The sequence below is a fragment of the Nyctereutes procyonoides genome, unplaced genomic scaffold (assembly GCF_905146905.1).
Source record: "Nyctereutes procyonoides isolate TBG_1078 unplaced genomic scaffold, NYPRO_anot_genome, whole genome shotgun sequence".
Taxonomy (NCBI): Eukaryota; Metazoa; Chordata; class Mammalia; order Carnivora; family Canidae; genus Nyctereutes; species Nyctereutes procyonoides.
Genome location: NW_026575028.1, coordinates 2,937,657 through 2,952,906, shown reverse-complemented (window position 1 = coordinate 2,952,906; position 15,250 = coordinate 2,937,657). Strand labels below are relative to the sequence as shown.

Here is a 15,250-nt window from a genome sequence, read left to right as displayed (position 1 = left end):
TCATGAAGATGAGAGGGGTTTTTGAGATTGGCTTTGAGCAAATGTCACTTTGATTTTCAAGTGAGTACAAAGAGGATTGCCGCATTGGTGCACCTAATCTTTTTCATTGGAAATGGTGATCACCAAAAGTCACCATTGGACTTTTTCATTGGAAATGGTGATCACTAAAAGTCAGCATTAAAACTAGGCCATCTAAGGTGAATTTTACATTATTTTTTGGTAGGATTTCCAGTGTGGAAGAGGGTTTTTTGTTTTTGTTTTTTTTTTTTTTTGAAACTGACATTCGGTTTTATTGTGCCAAGGACATTACAGATGGTGGATCTTGTCAACACCTGCAGGGCACGGGTGTCCCATCTGCTGAGGCTGCGCCCACTCGCCACGCCCAAATCCTGGGTGGTAGTAGCCATGATCCTCAAAGGTGCCCCCCACCCCAAGATTCCGAAGAGACCCAGTGGTAGTGGTGAAAGTGGTGGTGGTGGTGGCAGTGGTAGTGGTGTGGAAGCAGTAGGAATGCAGCAAGGTCAGAGTCTCATTGTCCAAAGCCCACAAGACACCTGCCCCCTGCCCCCACCCCGGCTTGCACTCTAGACCCTACCCACCTCCACAGAGCTGGAGGCAAGAGACAGTAACCACATCTTTGTGCCCCCTCTGTCCCCATGGCCTGTCTACTCCCAAACCAGAGATGCCGCCTTCACAGAGCCACTGCTATTGTCTGCATCATTTTGGATTGGTTGATTTTATAAGATAAAAGTACATTTTAATAAAGAAAAAAATTCAACATTGAAGGCTCAGACATTCTTGGGGTACTGGTAAGGGGAATTCCCACTTCTTCCTCCCACCTCCCCAGCATCATTATGGAGGCGGGGTGACAAGTTTTTCTGATCTTGGAAGGAATGGGGGGCAGGGAGACTTTGTCTGAATGTCTCTCCTCAGGGGCTGCCTGGCTGCCAGTTGGTTTGTTTCTGTGTGCCTCTCGCCTACCTTCGGCACCCTTGCCCAAGTCCCCTGTGGAATGCAGGGATGGTGCTGTGCAGGGGGCAAGAGGGCACGTCAGCTGGCGAAGAGACAGGTGACGGTGGTGGTGGCAGCAATGAGAAGGGGTGCAGAGGTGGGCCAGCCAGAGGGAAGTGGGGAGTAAACCTATACCTCTTCAAGGCACTGGCAAGGAAGGGAGCGTAAATAAGATGAAGAAATGTAAGAAAAGATGATAATTAGGTTACTTCATAACTATAAAATGACTTTTCCCAAAGGTGGTGGTTTTTTTTTTTAATTTTTTATTTATTTATTCATGATAGTCACAGAGAGAGAGAGAGAGAGAGAGAGAGAGAGAGAGAGAGGCAGAGACACAGGCAGAGGGAGAAGCAGGCTCCATGCACTGGGAGCCCGACGTGGGACTCGATCCCGGGTCTCCAGGACTGCGCCCTGGGCCAAAGGCAGGCGCCAAACCGCTGCGCCACCCAGGGATCCCGTCCAAAGGTGGTGTTTAATGGTTTATGTTAACCTACATAAAAGTTTGTGGTGGGATTATGTATCTCTAACCTCGACTCTTCTTGTGTTAAATATTTTTATTAATGAATTGGATGGAACAAAATATGGAGGAGGGATGGCTAATGTGCATGTTAGATAAGAAATTCAGCATTCCAGGGACCCCTGTATGACTCAGTGATTGAGAATCTGCCTTTGGCTTAAGTTGTGAGCCCGGGGTCCTGGGATTGAGTCCCACATCAGGCTCACTGTAGGCAGCCTGCTTCTGCCTCTGTCTATGTCTCTGTCTTCCTGTCTCTGCGTCTCTCATGAATAAATAAATAAAATCTTAAAAAAAAATTTCAGCATTCCAAAAGATCTTTAAAGAGCAGAGTAATGGGCTAAATCAAGCAGGATAAAAATTTAATAGGATGCCTATAAAAATTTTTAGTTTTCTATCCCTCCCTTTCTCCAAAAAAAGTCAGTAGGGGACAGTAGGGGTGCCTAGGTGGCTCAGTCTGGTTGAGTGCCTGTCTCTTGATTTTGGCTTAAGACATGATCTGGTCCTGGGATCAAGCTGTGGTTTGGGCTCCCCACTCAGCAGGGAGTTTGCTTCTCTCTCTGCCCTTCCCCCAACTCATGCATGTTCTCTCAGTTGTTTTCAAAGTGTCCAGAAGTAAGGGTGAGAGAATCAGCCGTGATGTATTGAGTTCTGGGTATAATGATTTAAAGGATGTTGGCACTTTTAAGTGTGTTTATATGGAAAGAGTCTGAAACCATGGCATATTAAGGAATAGTTGAAGGGTAGCTTGGAAAAGAAGTGCTTTGGGAGTCCATGATATTCTGCATGTGTCTGAATGGATGTTACATGGAAGAACATCTAGCCTAAGGGATTGAACTGGGCCAGTGGTTAAAATTACAGAAAAAAATATTTTTAAACTTCTAGATCAGAAATTGCTTTTACGCCTGGTAAAAGCAGAGCATGGGCAGCCTCTAGAGGGGAACTATGTACCTGGATTTTACTGGAGGTATTCAAATACTAGAGAAGACTGTTTATTGGAGATATAGAGACCCAGAATTTAGATTAGAGATGGAATCAGGTGACTGTTAAGGTCCTTCCAATGGGGAAATTGTCTCTTTCTGTGATTTTGAGTTCCATGCAGAGAGGGCTAGGACTCTAAGGTTTACTTAAATGTTAGTCTGATACCAGAATAAGGAAGCATTACAGATGTGTTAGCTTAGAGGGGTCGGGGTAGAAGAACTAGGTTGGCTGACTGCTTTGCTTTATCATATTTGCCAAGACCAACATTAACATTTCTACTGTAGCTACGTAGCTGAATACGGCTTTGTATTTTATTCTTTGTATAGTTTGTATAGTTGTTACCATGTTGTCTTTAAAACAATATCATTGTCTATGAATCACCATGATTGTTATGAAGATTATGAGTTTTCAGGGTAAAGTGCATGGAAACAATATTGACATTGGTTTTTTTCAGACTAAATTTGCAGCCTTTTGTGTGTGTTTGTGAGCAAAGTACTGTGTACTGGGTACTATGTACTGTGTACCATGGAATGGCACATCTATACCCTTGGTCTTTTTGATGTTTCTCTGAGCTCTTCAGCCTTTTTGTCATGTATAAGGCTTTAAGCAGAGCTCAATGCAGTTTGTCAAAATAGCCTTTTAAAATGCTTCCTGGGGCAGCCCTGGTGGCTCAGCGGTTTAGCACCACCTTCGGCCCAGGGTGTGATCCTGGAGACCCGGGATCCAGTCCCACGTGAGGCTCCCTGCATGGAGCCTGCTTCTCCCTCTTCCTGTGTCTCTGCCTCTCTCTCTCTGTGTGTCTCATGAACAAATAAATAAAATCTTAAAAAAAATATACATAAAATGCTTCCTTATGGATGTTGTCAATCCCATGGCCCAGTGCTCTTCATTCAGCCTCTTTGTTAGATGAGAACAATGGGAAATGTAATGATAGGAAATTATACTTAGTGATCTTGGGCAAATCACTTAGTTGGGCTTTGAGTTCATTGGTTATAAAATTAGGAGTTTAGATTATTAATTTCTAAAACATTTGTGAAATACTGCCAAATACCGGAAAAAATGCAGAAAGTAATAATAAACACCATAAGATTTAACTTGTGTTAATGTTTGACCATAGTAGGTGATCTTTAAATATTCTTTAAAATAAAAGATTCTCTAGGAACTCTCATTCTAAACTAAATATTCAGTGAGAGTTCTGGGTTAAAAAGAATATTTTGTTAGAATCTCAGGATTTTAGAACTGTTTGGGGTTAGGAATAAAGATTTGGAGGCTGTTATGGAGATAGTGGTTAGCTTTGTGCAGTGGCAGTATCTATCGTACGTAGCCAGTGAGGTTTATCCGAGGCATGGTTATTGCTAATTGGAGATGGTGGTTAAAGCCTGAGATTGAATTGATTTCTACAGAGGAAGTTTTATAAAGTAGAGATGTAAGGAGGGGAAAATGACAGAGGATTCAGTGGAAAAAAATGGAAGAGATGGGGTCAGAGAGTTAGAAAGATGTAAATCATTGGCAAAGCCAAGATAGGAGTTTTAGGAAACAAGCCATTGTATCCGTGCAATTCTTACTGCTCATGTATATTTAAATAGATGTATTTATTGATGTAAAATGAAAGAAGGTTAAGATAGCTTAAGATAATTAATAGTTTTGTGATCATCGGTAAGAGACCAAAAGAGCAAGGTAGCTATTTTTCTGTTCATGTCCATTGGTAGAGAAAATCTTGTAGAGAAAAACCTGTTTTTGTTGAAGTTGGCATAACCTGTTTGCCACAGACCTTGACTCTTGGCAAGCTAGATGGATGCTGTTCCTCCAGTGCATTTGGTGGAATAAACAGTGTCTTATTCCTCCTACCAGCCATAGTATTAGTGTGATGACGTGTGTCCCGCTAGTCTCTGAGGGGCTTTCCTGAATATGTTTTTTTGTGGTTTGCAAAATATGGACCTCACGCAAAATTGTACTATGTACTCACTACTAACCAAAAAGATCAGTATAGAGTTCAGAGCAATCAATCTAGTAGTAGCAGAGTGGTTTTTGTGGTTATTTTTATCTTAGATCTCCAGACCAGCACATTTAAATTCTGCATTGCATGAGAAAAGCAGACAAAGAGAAAGTGTATTTGGTAATTTGAATTGAATACTTAGTAAAGAAAAGATCACTTAGTGATTAGAGAATGGACTTGAGTACATAATATTTGTGATGTGAGATACTTTTTATATGAAAGCCTACATTTCCAGCTACTCTTACACCAAAGATTTGTATGTTTATTACGAGAGTTTTCATTTTTTACCTTTTCAGTCATCAATTCCTGTGGGTCTCATACCTGACATTCTCCCAAAATGGCATGCAGGTATTTATGACTTGGTAGCACTGGCACGTTGACGGGTCAGTTAAGTGAGTGAGGGATAATGTAAAAATGCAGCGACGACATCTAGGGACTCTTGGTAAAGAATAGCAATATGAGGTCTTACAGTTATTGTTCTGTGGGACTTTGTTACTATCAGGATGAGAAACATTTAGAAATGCTAAGGGATGTATTCGTGTTGTATTCTGATTCCTTACCCATAGGTGGAAAACATTTCATTTTTCTGAAATTAATGTAGAGAAGAACTGAGAGACAAGGAAATTCGGCAGTTAAGACTTATCTATAAGTTTAAATGTCTGGGCTTTTGCCCTTATAAAAAGAATTTAATGTATTTTGGGAATATTGTGTGAAACGTCTTTAGGTGATTTACTTTGTTTTTTGCTTGTGGTTATTGGGATATGTGGTATATGGTTAGAAGTAGAATATAGAGTATACAGAATACAAATTAGAATGTAGAAATTAGGTGCAAATGATTTAGCATATAATTTATGTATTTTAAAAATTTCTGACATGTATACTTTTCTAAGACTTTGACCTCTTTAACTGTGCAGAAGAGTCTGTGGGTTCAATAAGTACCCTGTTGAATTAACCGTGACTGATGCCCTGTAATGGATTCAGCTAATTGGAACCAAATCTGATACTGTCAAATAGGATTAGTAGCCACACAGGCCAGCTTGAGCTGTGCCTGAATGCCAAGTGGATAAGGGTCAATGGGCTCTTTTGGCATCTTAAGCAGGCTGGTTGTTGAATTTCATATTCCACAAAGGTCTTTGCTCTATGGTGGCAATCCTTTTCTCCAAATTGAATCAGTATTCAGTTCTGACATTTGTCTTGTAGATCTTTTTGTTTCTTTGCATGGTAGAGTGCTTGTGATTTGAATAGGTTGGTGACGGAAAACCAAGGAAGTGTAAAGACTTTTGTCATCTTGCACTTTAGAAAGGACTGTTGTGGAACTCTGGAAATCACCTAATTCATCATTGTTTTGTATTGGATTTTAATTCTTGCTCTGAGATCTTTAGTACTTTATGCAGGCAGCAAAACTTGCACATTTTTGTTGGTGATATCTCTTGGATTCATTGGCCTTGATTTATTGTAGTTCTGTTTGTTAGCAAAACATTTTTTAAAATTACTTTAATCTTTTCTTTTTCCAGGTCTCTGAGGAAAATTTTAAGTAGGCTGGCTATCTTGACACATGACATTTTATAAGATAGTCAAGGGAAGAACATGTTTAGATCTTCTTTGATTTCTTTTATTAGTTGTAATTTTCAGTGTATAGATCCTTTACATGTTTTGTTAGATTTATACCTAGATATTTAGATTTTTTCAGAGTGATTATAAATGGTCATAAATTTAAAAAATTGAAATTCAATATTGGATCACATTTAATTTTATTCATTTATAAAATACTGACTTTTTAAAGCAAGTATAAACATTCACCAATTTTCTTTAATATTACTGTTATTAAGAACTATTTCAGGCACATAAAGTGTAGATAAAAGGAAAACAACACTGTAAAATGGTACCATGATGTGAAATTTTAAATTTTAGCACAGTTAGATTTAACAGTATGTTTTCTTTATGGTGTATCCTTTCTGTGTCCTTAAAAATGAAGCCTTCCATGCCTCAATGTCTTAAAAGTATTTTCCTATATTTCCTTCCAGTACCTCAGTGAAGATAATGAACATGCTCCCCATATTTCTCCTACCTCTTTGTAATCCCTTTCTTTTGCCTTTGCCTGATATTCTTCACTGCTCCCCCTTTCATCCTCTTTCCAGGGAATTCTTGATCTATTACTATTCTTTTCTATTACTGTAATTAGTGTACATTTTCTAGAATTTTACTTAAATGAAATATATATATTTTTGTCTAGCTCTTAGAGGGGTAGTGTATTATATAATTAGTGGTTAAGATTGTAGGATCTGGAGATAGACTAGTTAATCTTAAATTCTTGCTCTATTGCTTATTTATAACTACCTTTTCTAAGTCCTGGTTTCCCAGATTGCCATGGGAAAGTGAAATTTTACACAGGGAGAATACAAGTGAAGATATGATGCTTGAGGATAGAATTGGGAGAATTTTTAATATATTGTATATATGGTTGGCGAGCATATACATGACCATATGCAGAAAGGTTCAGAAATCTTGAGGGTAGAATGAAGAAAACCATTTGAAATGATAAGAGGCTGTTTGAAAGGATTGCTCAGGCTGGGAGAAAAACAAGATAAACCAGAATAGGGATGAATGATGAAAAAAGAGATGATATATCAAAGGTTATGGTATGCATAAAGAATAGATTTAGTAGGTGTAGAAGAAAGAAAACAGATTTCAGAAATAAGAGTTTAAGAGTTTGAAAGTTCTTAGGTGGACCTTTCCAGAATATAATAAGGTTACAATATATCATTTATTAAAATGGAATAGAAGGAAATCAGAAGGGAAAAGTATTTATTGAGGGGGCATGGTAGAACTTTGAAGAATTACAAATGGACACTAAAAAGACTACTCCCCAATTACGGGCTTGGTGGAATTAGTGGCATTGACATGCTTGGTAGAAATTCAGTTTAGCAGAGTGAAATCTAGTTTATTTACATATTTTTCCTTTCCAACATAGTCTAAGATAATTTATAAGTGCATAATGACTTAACTATAGAGTCTCAAGTGAGATTAGTCTTGTGGGAAATTTTCCATAGTACTTACTAAGCAGTAAGTACTACCATACACACAGTACTGGTTCTCAGATACCTTATAGTTTAGATATAATATTAGATTTTTCCTGATAATCTTGGTATACTGTAAATGTGAGTCATTACCTATGTTAACTAATTTTTCTTTGTGGATTGGTTAATCCACAGACAGCCAGGAAAAATAATACACAATAAGTTCAAGATAAGGAAGTTTTATAGAAACATACTTGATATCTTAGATTTGTATTTTCAGTGTGGTAGCCACCAGCCATATATGGCTATTGAGCACTTGAAATATGGTATATAAAATATGCATTGGACTTTTAAGATGTAGTATGAAATAAAGAATGTAAAATAAAAGAGCTCATTAATAGTTTTTATTAAGGATTACATGTTTGGAATGATATCATAGATTAAACAGGATATATTATTAAAATTTATCTATTTTTATTTTTTAATGTAGCTGCTAGAAAGTTTAAAATTTCATATGTGGCTTGCATATGACTCACATTATATTTCTGTTGAACAACATTGTCTTAAGATGAAAGAAATCCACCTCCCTGTTCTGCTATAAGTAGGTAACTGTGCTGAATTATAAATCCTTAGTGGAAAAGAAAAAGAAAAAAAAAACCAAAATAATTTTGGTGTATGAGTTTGCTTAGTGAAATTTGGTTTGAATGGATTTAAAAATAAGTACTGTCATTAGATTTCTAGTTATTTGAAAGTTATATTTAGAGAAAACTGTTAAGCTTGGGGGATAAAGGTAATTGGATGCCAGACTTTAGCAGACTAGTCTTTGGGCCTGAAAGTAGACCTTGCTTTCCTTTGCACAGATGTTTCAGTGCATTATGGGATTGTTCGTCTAAAAAGCATCATATTCTACCTCTAGTTTCTATTTTGTGATACAGCAAGAGTCATGCTTTGGGATGTTTATGGTTTTCTTTCTAATTTTAGATTTTCTAAAGCAGTGTAGCATCACTTAGGAACTTTTTAGAAAAACTTAATTCTTGAGCCCCAAACCCATTGAATCAGAAACTCTTGTGGCTGGGCCCAAGAATCTGTTGAAACTCTTCAATAGAATTGGCAAAACTCAATCTCTTTATAATAGAGATCTCTTCATATTGTCTTTGATTCAGATCTATTTATCCTGATATCATTGTTTACTTAACTGATGTAAATTTATTTTTATTACAAAAGCGCTCATAAAGTTTTAGGGTTTAATTTCTAAATAGCAATAATTATATTTACCGATAATAGAATACCACTCTATTTGATTTCATCTGGGCAACGATACACATGTATTTGGAAGGGATTACATTCCTTTCTTTCAATTAATCATTTGTAAAAAAAAAATTCTTAGGTGGATGCTCTCCGATTGCGTTTGGAAGAAAAGGAAACCATGCTGAATAAGAAGACAAAACAAATTCAGGATATGGCGGAGGAGAAGGGGACACAAGCTGGAGAGATTCATGACCTCAAGGACATGCTGGATGTGAAGGAGAGGAAGGTTAATGTTCTTCAGAAGAAGGTGAGGTGCAGGTGTTTGGAATTTAGTTTCCTACATCTGGCTATATCTCATTCTTACTGTGTGTGTGTGTGTGTGTGTGTGTGTGTGTGTGTATGCCTATATGTGTATATTTATCTCCTCCTCACCCTTTCTCCTAAAATGCTCTCTTAAAAAATTTTGTTGTTTTTTTTAATTTTAATTCTAGTATAGTTAACATACAGTGTTATATTAGTTTTAGATGTACAGTATAGTGATTCAGGAATTCTATACATTACTCAATACTCATCATTAAGTATGCTGTACTCATCAGGGACGTTGGCCTCTAGTTCTCTCTCTGTCTCTCTTTTCTAATGTAGGCTCTGTACCCAGAATGGAGCCCAACATGGGGCTTGAACTCATGATTCTGAGATCAAGAATCAGATGCTTAACCTACTGAGCCATGTAGGCGCCCTTGTAATTCTCTTCTATTGTGATTTCTTTATCTGATTTTGGTATCAGGGTAATGCTGGCCTTATAGAATAAATTTGAAAGTTTTCCTTCCTTTTTTATTTATTTGGAATAGTTTGAGAGGAATACATAATAACTCATTTAAATATTTGTTAGAAATCACCCTCGTGAAGCCATTTGGTCCTGGACTTTTTTGTTGGCAGATTTTTGATTACTGATTCAGTTGCTTTGCTGGTAATTGGTCTATTCAATTCCTATTTCTTCCTGTTTCAGTTTTGATAGTTTATATGTCCTGGAATTTATTCATTTCTTTTAGGTTGTCCAATTTGTTGGCATATAGTTTTTTATAATATTCTTGTACAGTTGTTTGTATTTTTGTGATGTTGGTTATTTCTCTTCTCTCATTTGTGATTTTATTTATTTGGGTCCTTTTTTCTTTTTGGTAAGTCTGGGTAGGGGTTTATCAATTTTATTAATTTTTTCAAAGAATCAGCTCCTCCTGGTTTCACCGATCTTTTTTTTTTTTAATATCATTTTATTTCTGCTCTAATCTTTATTTCCTTTCTTCTGCTGGCTATAGGCTTTGTTGGTCTTTTTCTAGCTCTTTTAGGTATAAGTTTAGGTTCTTTGAGGTTTCTGTTGCTTCTTGGGATAGCCCTGAATTGCTATTAACTTCCCTCTTAGAACAGCTTTTGCTGCATCCCAGAGGTTTTGGACCATTGTATTTTCGTTTTCATTTGTTTCCATGTACTTTTAAAATTTCTTCTTTGATTTCTTACTTGACATGGTGTTTAACTTCCATGTATTTGTGGTCTTTCTAGACTTTTCCTTGTGGTTGACTTCTAGTTTCATAGCACTGTGGTTAGAAAAGGTGTGTAGTAGGACTTCAGTCATTTTGTATTTATTGAGTCCTGTATTATGATCTAAGACGTGTTCTAGGAGAATGTTCCATATGCACTTGAAAAGAATGTGTATTCTGCTATTTTAGAATGGAAGGTTCTGAATATATCTGTTAAGTCCATCTGGTCCAGTGTGTCATTCAAAGCCATTGTCTTCTTATTGATTGATTTCTGCTTAGATGATCTGTCCATTGATGTAAGTAGGGTATTAAAATTCCCTACTATTATTTTATTATCAATTAGTTCCTTTATGTTTGTTATTAATTGTTTTATATATTTGGGTGCTTCTATGTTGGGTGCATAAATATTTACAATTGTATCTTCTTGTTGAATTTTCCCCTTTGTTATTATATAATGCCTTTCTTCGTCTCTTGTTACCGTCTTTGAAGTTTAGTTTGTCTGATAAAGTATTGGTATTCAGCTTTCTTTTGACATCCATTTGTGTGGTGATTGTTTCTCCATCTCTTCCCTTTCAATCTCTAGGTGTCTTAGATCTAAAATGAGTCTCTTGTAGGCTGCATATAGATGGTGTTGGTTTTTTCATCTACTCTGTCAACCCTATGTCTTTTGATTGGAGCATATAATTTATTTACATTTGGAGTAATTATTGATATGTATTTATTGCCATTTTATTACTTGTTTTGTGGTTGTTTCTGGAGATTTTCTCTGATCCTTTTTCATGTTTTTGCTGATTTTCTGTAGTGATATATTTGGATTTCTTTCTTTATTCTTTGCAGGTTTATTAGTGCTTTTGTTACATGGTTACCATTAGGTTTGCATATAATCTCTTCTGCAATATCAGGCTATACACACACACACATTTTAAAGATTTATTTATTTTTTTCTTAGAGCACGTAAAGGGGGATGAGCAGGGGGAGAGGGAGAGAGAGACTTTAAGCAGACTTCTTGCTAGTGTGGAGCTTGACAGAGGGCTCCATTTCATGACCTTGAGATCATGACCTGAGCTCAAATGAAGTCAGGACACTTAACTGACTGAGCCACTCAGGTGCCCCCAAATATCAGTCTATATTAAGTTGATGGTTGTTCAAGTTTGTATCCATTCTTTCTTCCTCTCCTCTCCCATTTTAGGTAGATGTTATTTTACTTATATCCTTTTGGTGTGTGAGTTCCTATATTGGTTTTTAGTGAAATATTTAATTATACTGTTTTTGTTTTTCCTACCTTTATACTGTCACTTTTGATCTCTCCTTTCCACTCAAAGAGTCCCCTTTAATATTTCTTGCAGGGCTGGTTTAGTGGTCACAAACTCCTTTAGTTCTTCTTTGCCTGGGAAACCTCTCCTATTCTGAATGACAGCCTTGCCCTATAGAGTATTCTTGGTTGCAGATTTTTCTCGTTCAGCACTTTGAATATATTGTGCCATTCCCTTCTGGCTTGCCAAATTTGTTGAGAAATCTCCAGCTAGTCTTAAGGGTTTTCCTTTGTAAGTTAATGACTTCTTTTGTGTAGCTGCTTTTAAGACTTTATCACTCTATTTTGCAAATGTGATTACAATATGTTTTCGTGTTGGCCTGCTGTTACTGATCTTGAGCAGAGTGCTTTCTGGAGGTGTATGTCTGTTTACTTCCCCCTGAGGTAAGTTTTCAGCTATTATTTCTTGAAATAAATTTTCTGCCCCCTTTTCTCTTTTCATTCTGGGACTCCTATAATATGAATGTTAACTATGTTTGATGGAGTCACTGAATTCCCTAAGTCTATTCTCCTGTGGCATAATTCTTCTTTCTCTCTTTTGTTCAGCCTCATTGCTTTTCATTATTTTGTCTCCTAGGTCATTAATTTGTTCCTCTGCTTCTTCTTGCCTGCTGTTCATTGCATCAAGTGTGGTTCTGATCTCATTTATTGCACTCTTCATCTCTGATTCTGTTTTAACTCTTTTATCTCTGTGGTGAGGGTCTCACCAATGGCTTCTTTTCTCAAGGCCAGTGAGTATCCTTATCATCATTGCTTTAAATTCTTCATCAGGTATGTTCCTTATATCTGTTTCAAAGATCTCTGGGTATGGCCTTATCTTGATCTTTCATTTGAGATAAATTCCTCTGTCTTTACATTTTATCTAAGTGTCTGCCTTCTTCTAGGTGTTAGAACAGTCAGGCCTTATGAGGAAGGAGAGGTCATGTATTGCCCAAGCAGGGGAGTGTTAGTGTCTCCTGTGTATGCTGCATGTGCTCTGCTTTTGTGTTCTGGTTGCTCTGCCCTTCATCCAGTCATTGATAGAGGCCCTCCTTGCCTGCTGTCAGCAGTGTTTGCTTCCTGGCTTGAATGTGGCAAGTTTTAGCTTGGTATACTTTGCTCTGCTTGTGAAATGAGACCTGCCACCATCTCCACTGTAATTTAGGCCCTTCTAAACTCTCTGGTCTGAAGACGTGGTATGGAGGGATATGTACTGATCTTCTGGGACAGGGTCCCACTGCCCTGAGACTGAGGCAGGTGTGACTGAGAAGGGCAGTTCCACTGGAGCCCAGGGGAGTGGGGCTTAGTGTAAGCAAGTTAAGCAGCCCAGTGTGGGTGCTGTGCTGCTTCCCACAGGTGGCCTTGTATTTATGCTGAGGGTCAGGGAAAGAAATGGCGCTGGCAAGCTCCATTGTTCCCAGAGAGGTGTCTTTGTGAATGCTATCTCTGAAGGGAGTGCTCTGAGAAGAGTGTGTAATTTCCTCACTGTGTGCCCCAGGTGTTTCTGCTTTGTCTGCCCCCAGGTTGTTTGCCTGCTATCTCTCCAGGACTCTATCCCAGCCAAGCCCGCTGACCTTTAAACTCTAGGCTTTAGTCTCCACTGCTTGCAAGAACTGATGAAATTTGGCTCCTCTCATTTTCCAAGTCAGTGACTTTGGGGAAATGTTTTCCTTGTGCTTTCCCCTGTGTGCTTCCCTCTCTCTTTCTTGCCCTTCTCTCTGACCCTTCCCCCACAGTACCTGAGATCTTTGTCTCCCTGAAACCATGTCTCCATACTTCCTACCTTCTTCCATGTGGTTTCTTCTCTCCCTTTAGTTGTAGAGTTTGTTCTGTCCATCATGAGGCTGATTTCAGAGGTATTTAGGAAAATTTTATAGTTACCTAGTTATGTTATTAGTAGGACAAGGTGAGCTTTGGGTCCTCCTACTCTGCCACCATCTTCCTGCTTCATACTGCAAGCTTTAAATTTTTCTTTTTTAAGGATTTTTTATTTATTCATGAGAGACACAGAAAGAGAGAGAGAGAGAGACGGAGAGAGAGGCAGAGACATAGGCAGAGGGAGAAGCAGACTCCCCACAGGGAGCCTGATGTGGGACTTGATCCCAGGACCAGGGATCACGCCCTGAGCCAAAGGTAGGTGCTTAACCACTGAGCCACCCAGGCGTCCCAATTTAAATTTTTATTTAATTCTTGGTTGTTCTAGAATTCCTTTGAAATTTTTTCCAGAAAAGTCATAGGTGCTATGTTTCCTAAGTTCTTGCTTATTGATTATATGTTTATATTGTCTTTCTAGATTTTATAACTAATTGTTTCAGAGATAGAAAGAATATAGGGAATAATATAAGTAATGGTAATTATTCAGCTTATTAAGAAGTAAAATTTCAAATACAGTTGACATTCCTTGGCATAGCTTTACTTGATAGTATTGTCCCCCATTCTATTCCAGAGTTGAACACTTAATTTTGATGTTTATGCATACCACATATATTAGAGCAGGATACATGTTTTTATACTTTTATAACTATGTACCTATTAATGAAATATATATATGTAAAATATGGGGAAATACATCTTACAAATAAATACGAGCAATTTACCCTGACTGTAATCAGGGGACTGTAAAATAAAACCAGATTTAGAAGCAATTTTTTACCTATCCTTTTATGTTCTGTTGGCAAACATTATGAAGTCTGTGGCAGTATCAAGTGTTGATAAATATGGCAACTGGATTTCTTGAACAGTGCTGTTGGATTTTTAAATTGACAACTACTTTGGAAAGTAGTTATAAAATTAAACATAAACATAACCTTCCAGATACAGATACTGTAGATGAACTCTAAGACATGTATAGAAACGTTCATAGTAGCCTTGTTTGGAATAAAAACATAACAAAACTGAGGAAATATTATACAAATGTTCTTAAGAGAAGAATGAGTAGGTAACTTTGGTATAGTCACACAATGGAACCTATTATTTTAAGGGAAAGAAATGTTTAGGATAAAAATTCAACACAGTCATTTCTTTTAGAAGTAGGGAAGCAGAGAGATGCATAAGGAGGGATATGTAAGTATCTTAAGATGGGTAATGAGTTTGTGTATATTTATTATCCTTCATAATATGTATGTATTAAATATTATTTAACATAACTTAAAATAATGAGGCAGGTTAAGTTTTGTTAAATTTGCATGGTACATTTTTATAATTCTAAAATCAGAATTACTTTTCCCTAGAAGTTCATTTGTACATTTTGAAACAATGTCTGATACAGGTGTACAGTCTTACTTGATAAAATTTTACTGTCTGACAAAAAAATTTCGTGTAAATTCTCTGGCAAAGGGTTTATTCAGCTTATGATCAAATATGTCCACTTATGATGAATTAATGACTTGGACAGTTTGACCTTCTTTCCTTGAATCAGAATTCAGCTACTTAATAGTATTTGCTGATTGAGATTGACTTGGGGTCATATTGAACAAGTATAATCTTCTTCCTATAGAATGACTTTTTAGGTATTGGAAACTTGCCATTTGACAACCCTCAAATCATATTTTCCTACATGAAATATTTCTCTTCCTCCCAGTGTTCTCATTTGCCCTGGTTAATTTTTCTAATGGCAGTTATTTGTCTTAACTCATTTTTCTTCCATACTTTACTTTTCCA

General features: G+C 37.1%; 1 protein-coding gene across 14 annotated transcripts in view; it reads left to right on the top strand.

Annotated features, from left to right (window-relative positions):
- Positions 1 to 15,250, top strand: part of ERC1 (ELKS/RAB6-interacting/CAST family member 1) — a 527,112-nt gene that overhangs the window by 134,622 nt on the left and 377,240 nt on the right. For all 14 annotated transcript variants that reach the window (XM_055315461.1, XM_055315467.1, XM_055315465.1 and 11 more), the window contains one exon: positions 8,907 to 9,074. In XM_055315461.1, coding sequence (XP_055171436.1) covers positions 8,907 to 9,074 — 168 coding nt within the window. The remainder of the gene's footprint in view (positions 1 to 8,906; positions 9,075 to 15,250) is intronic.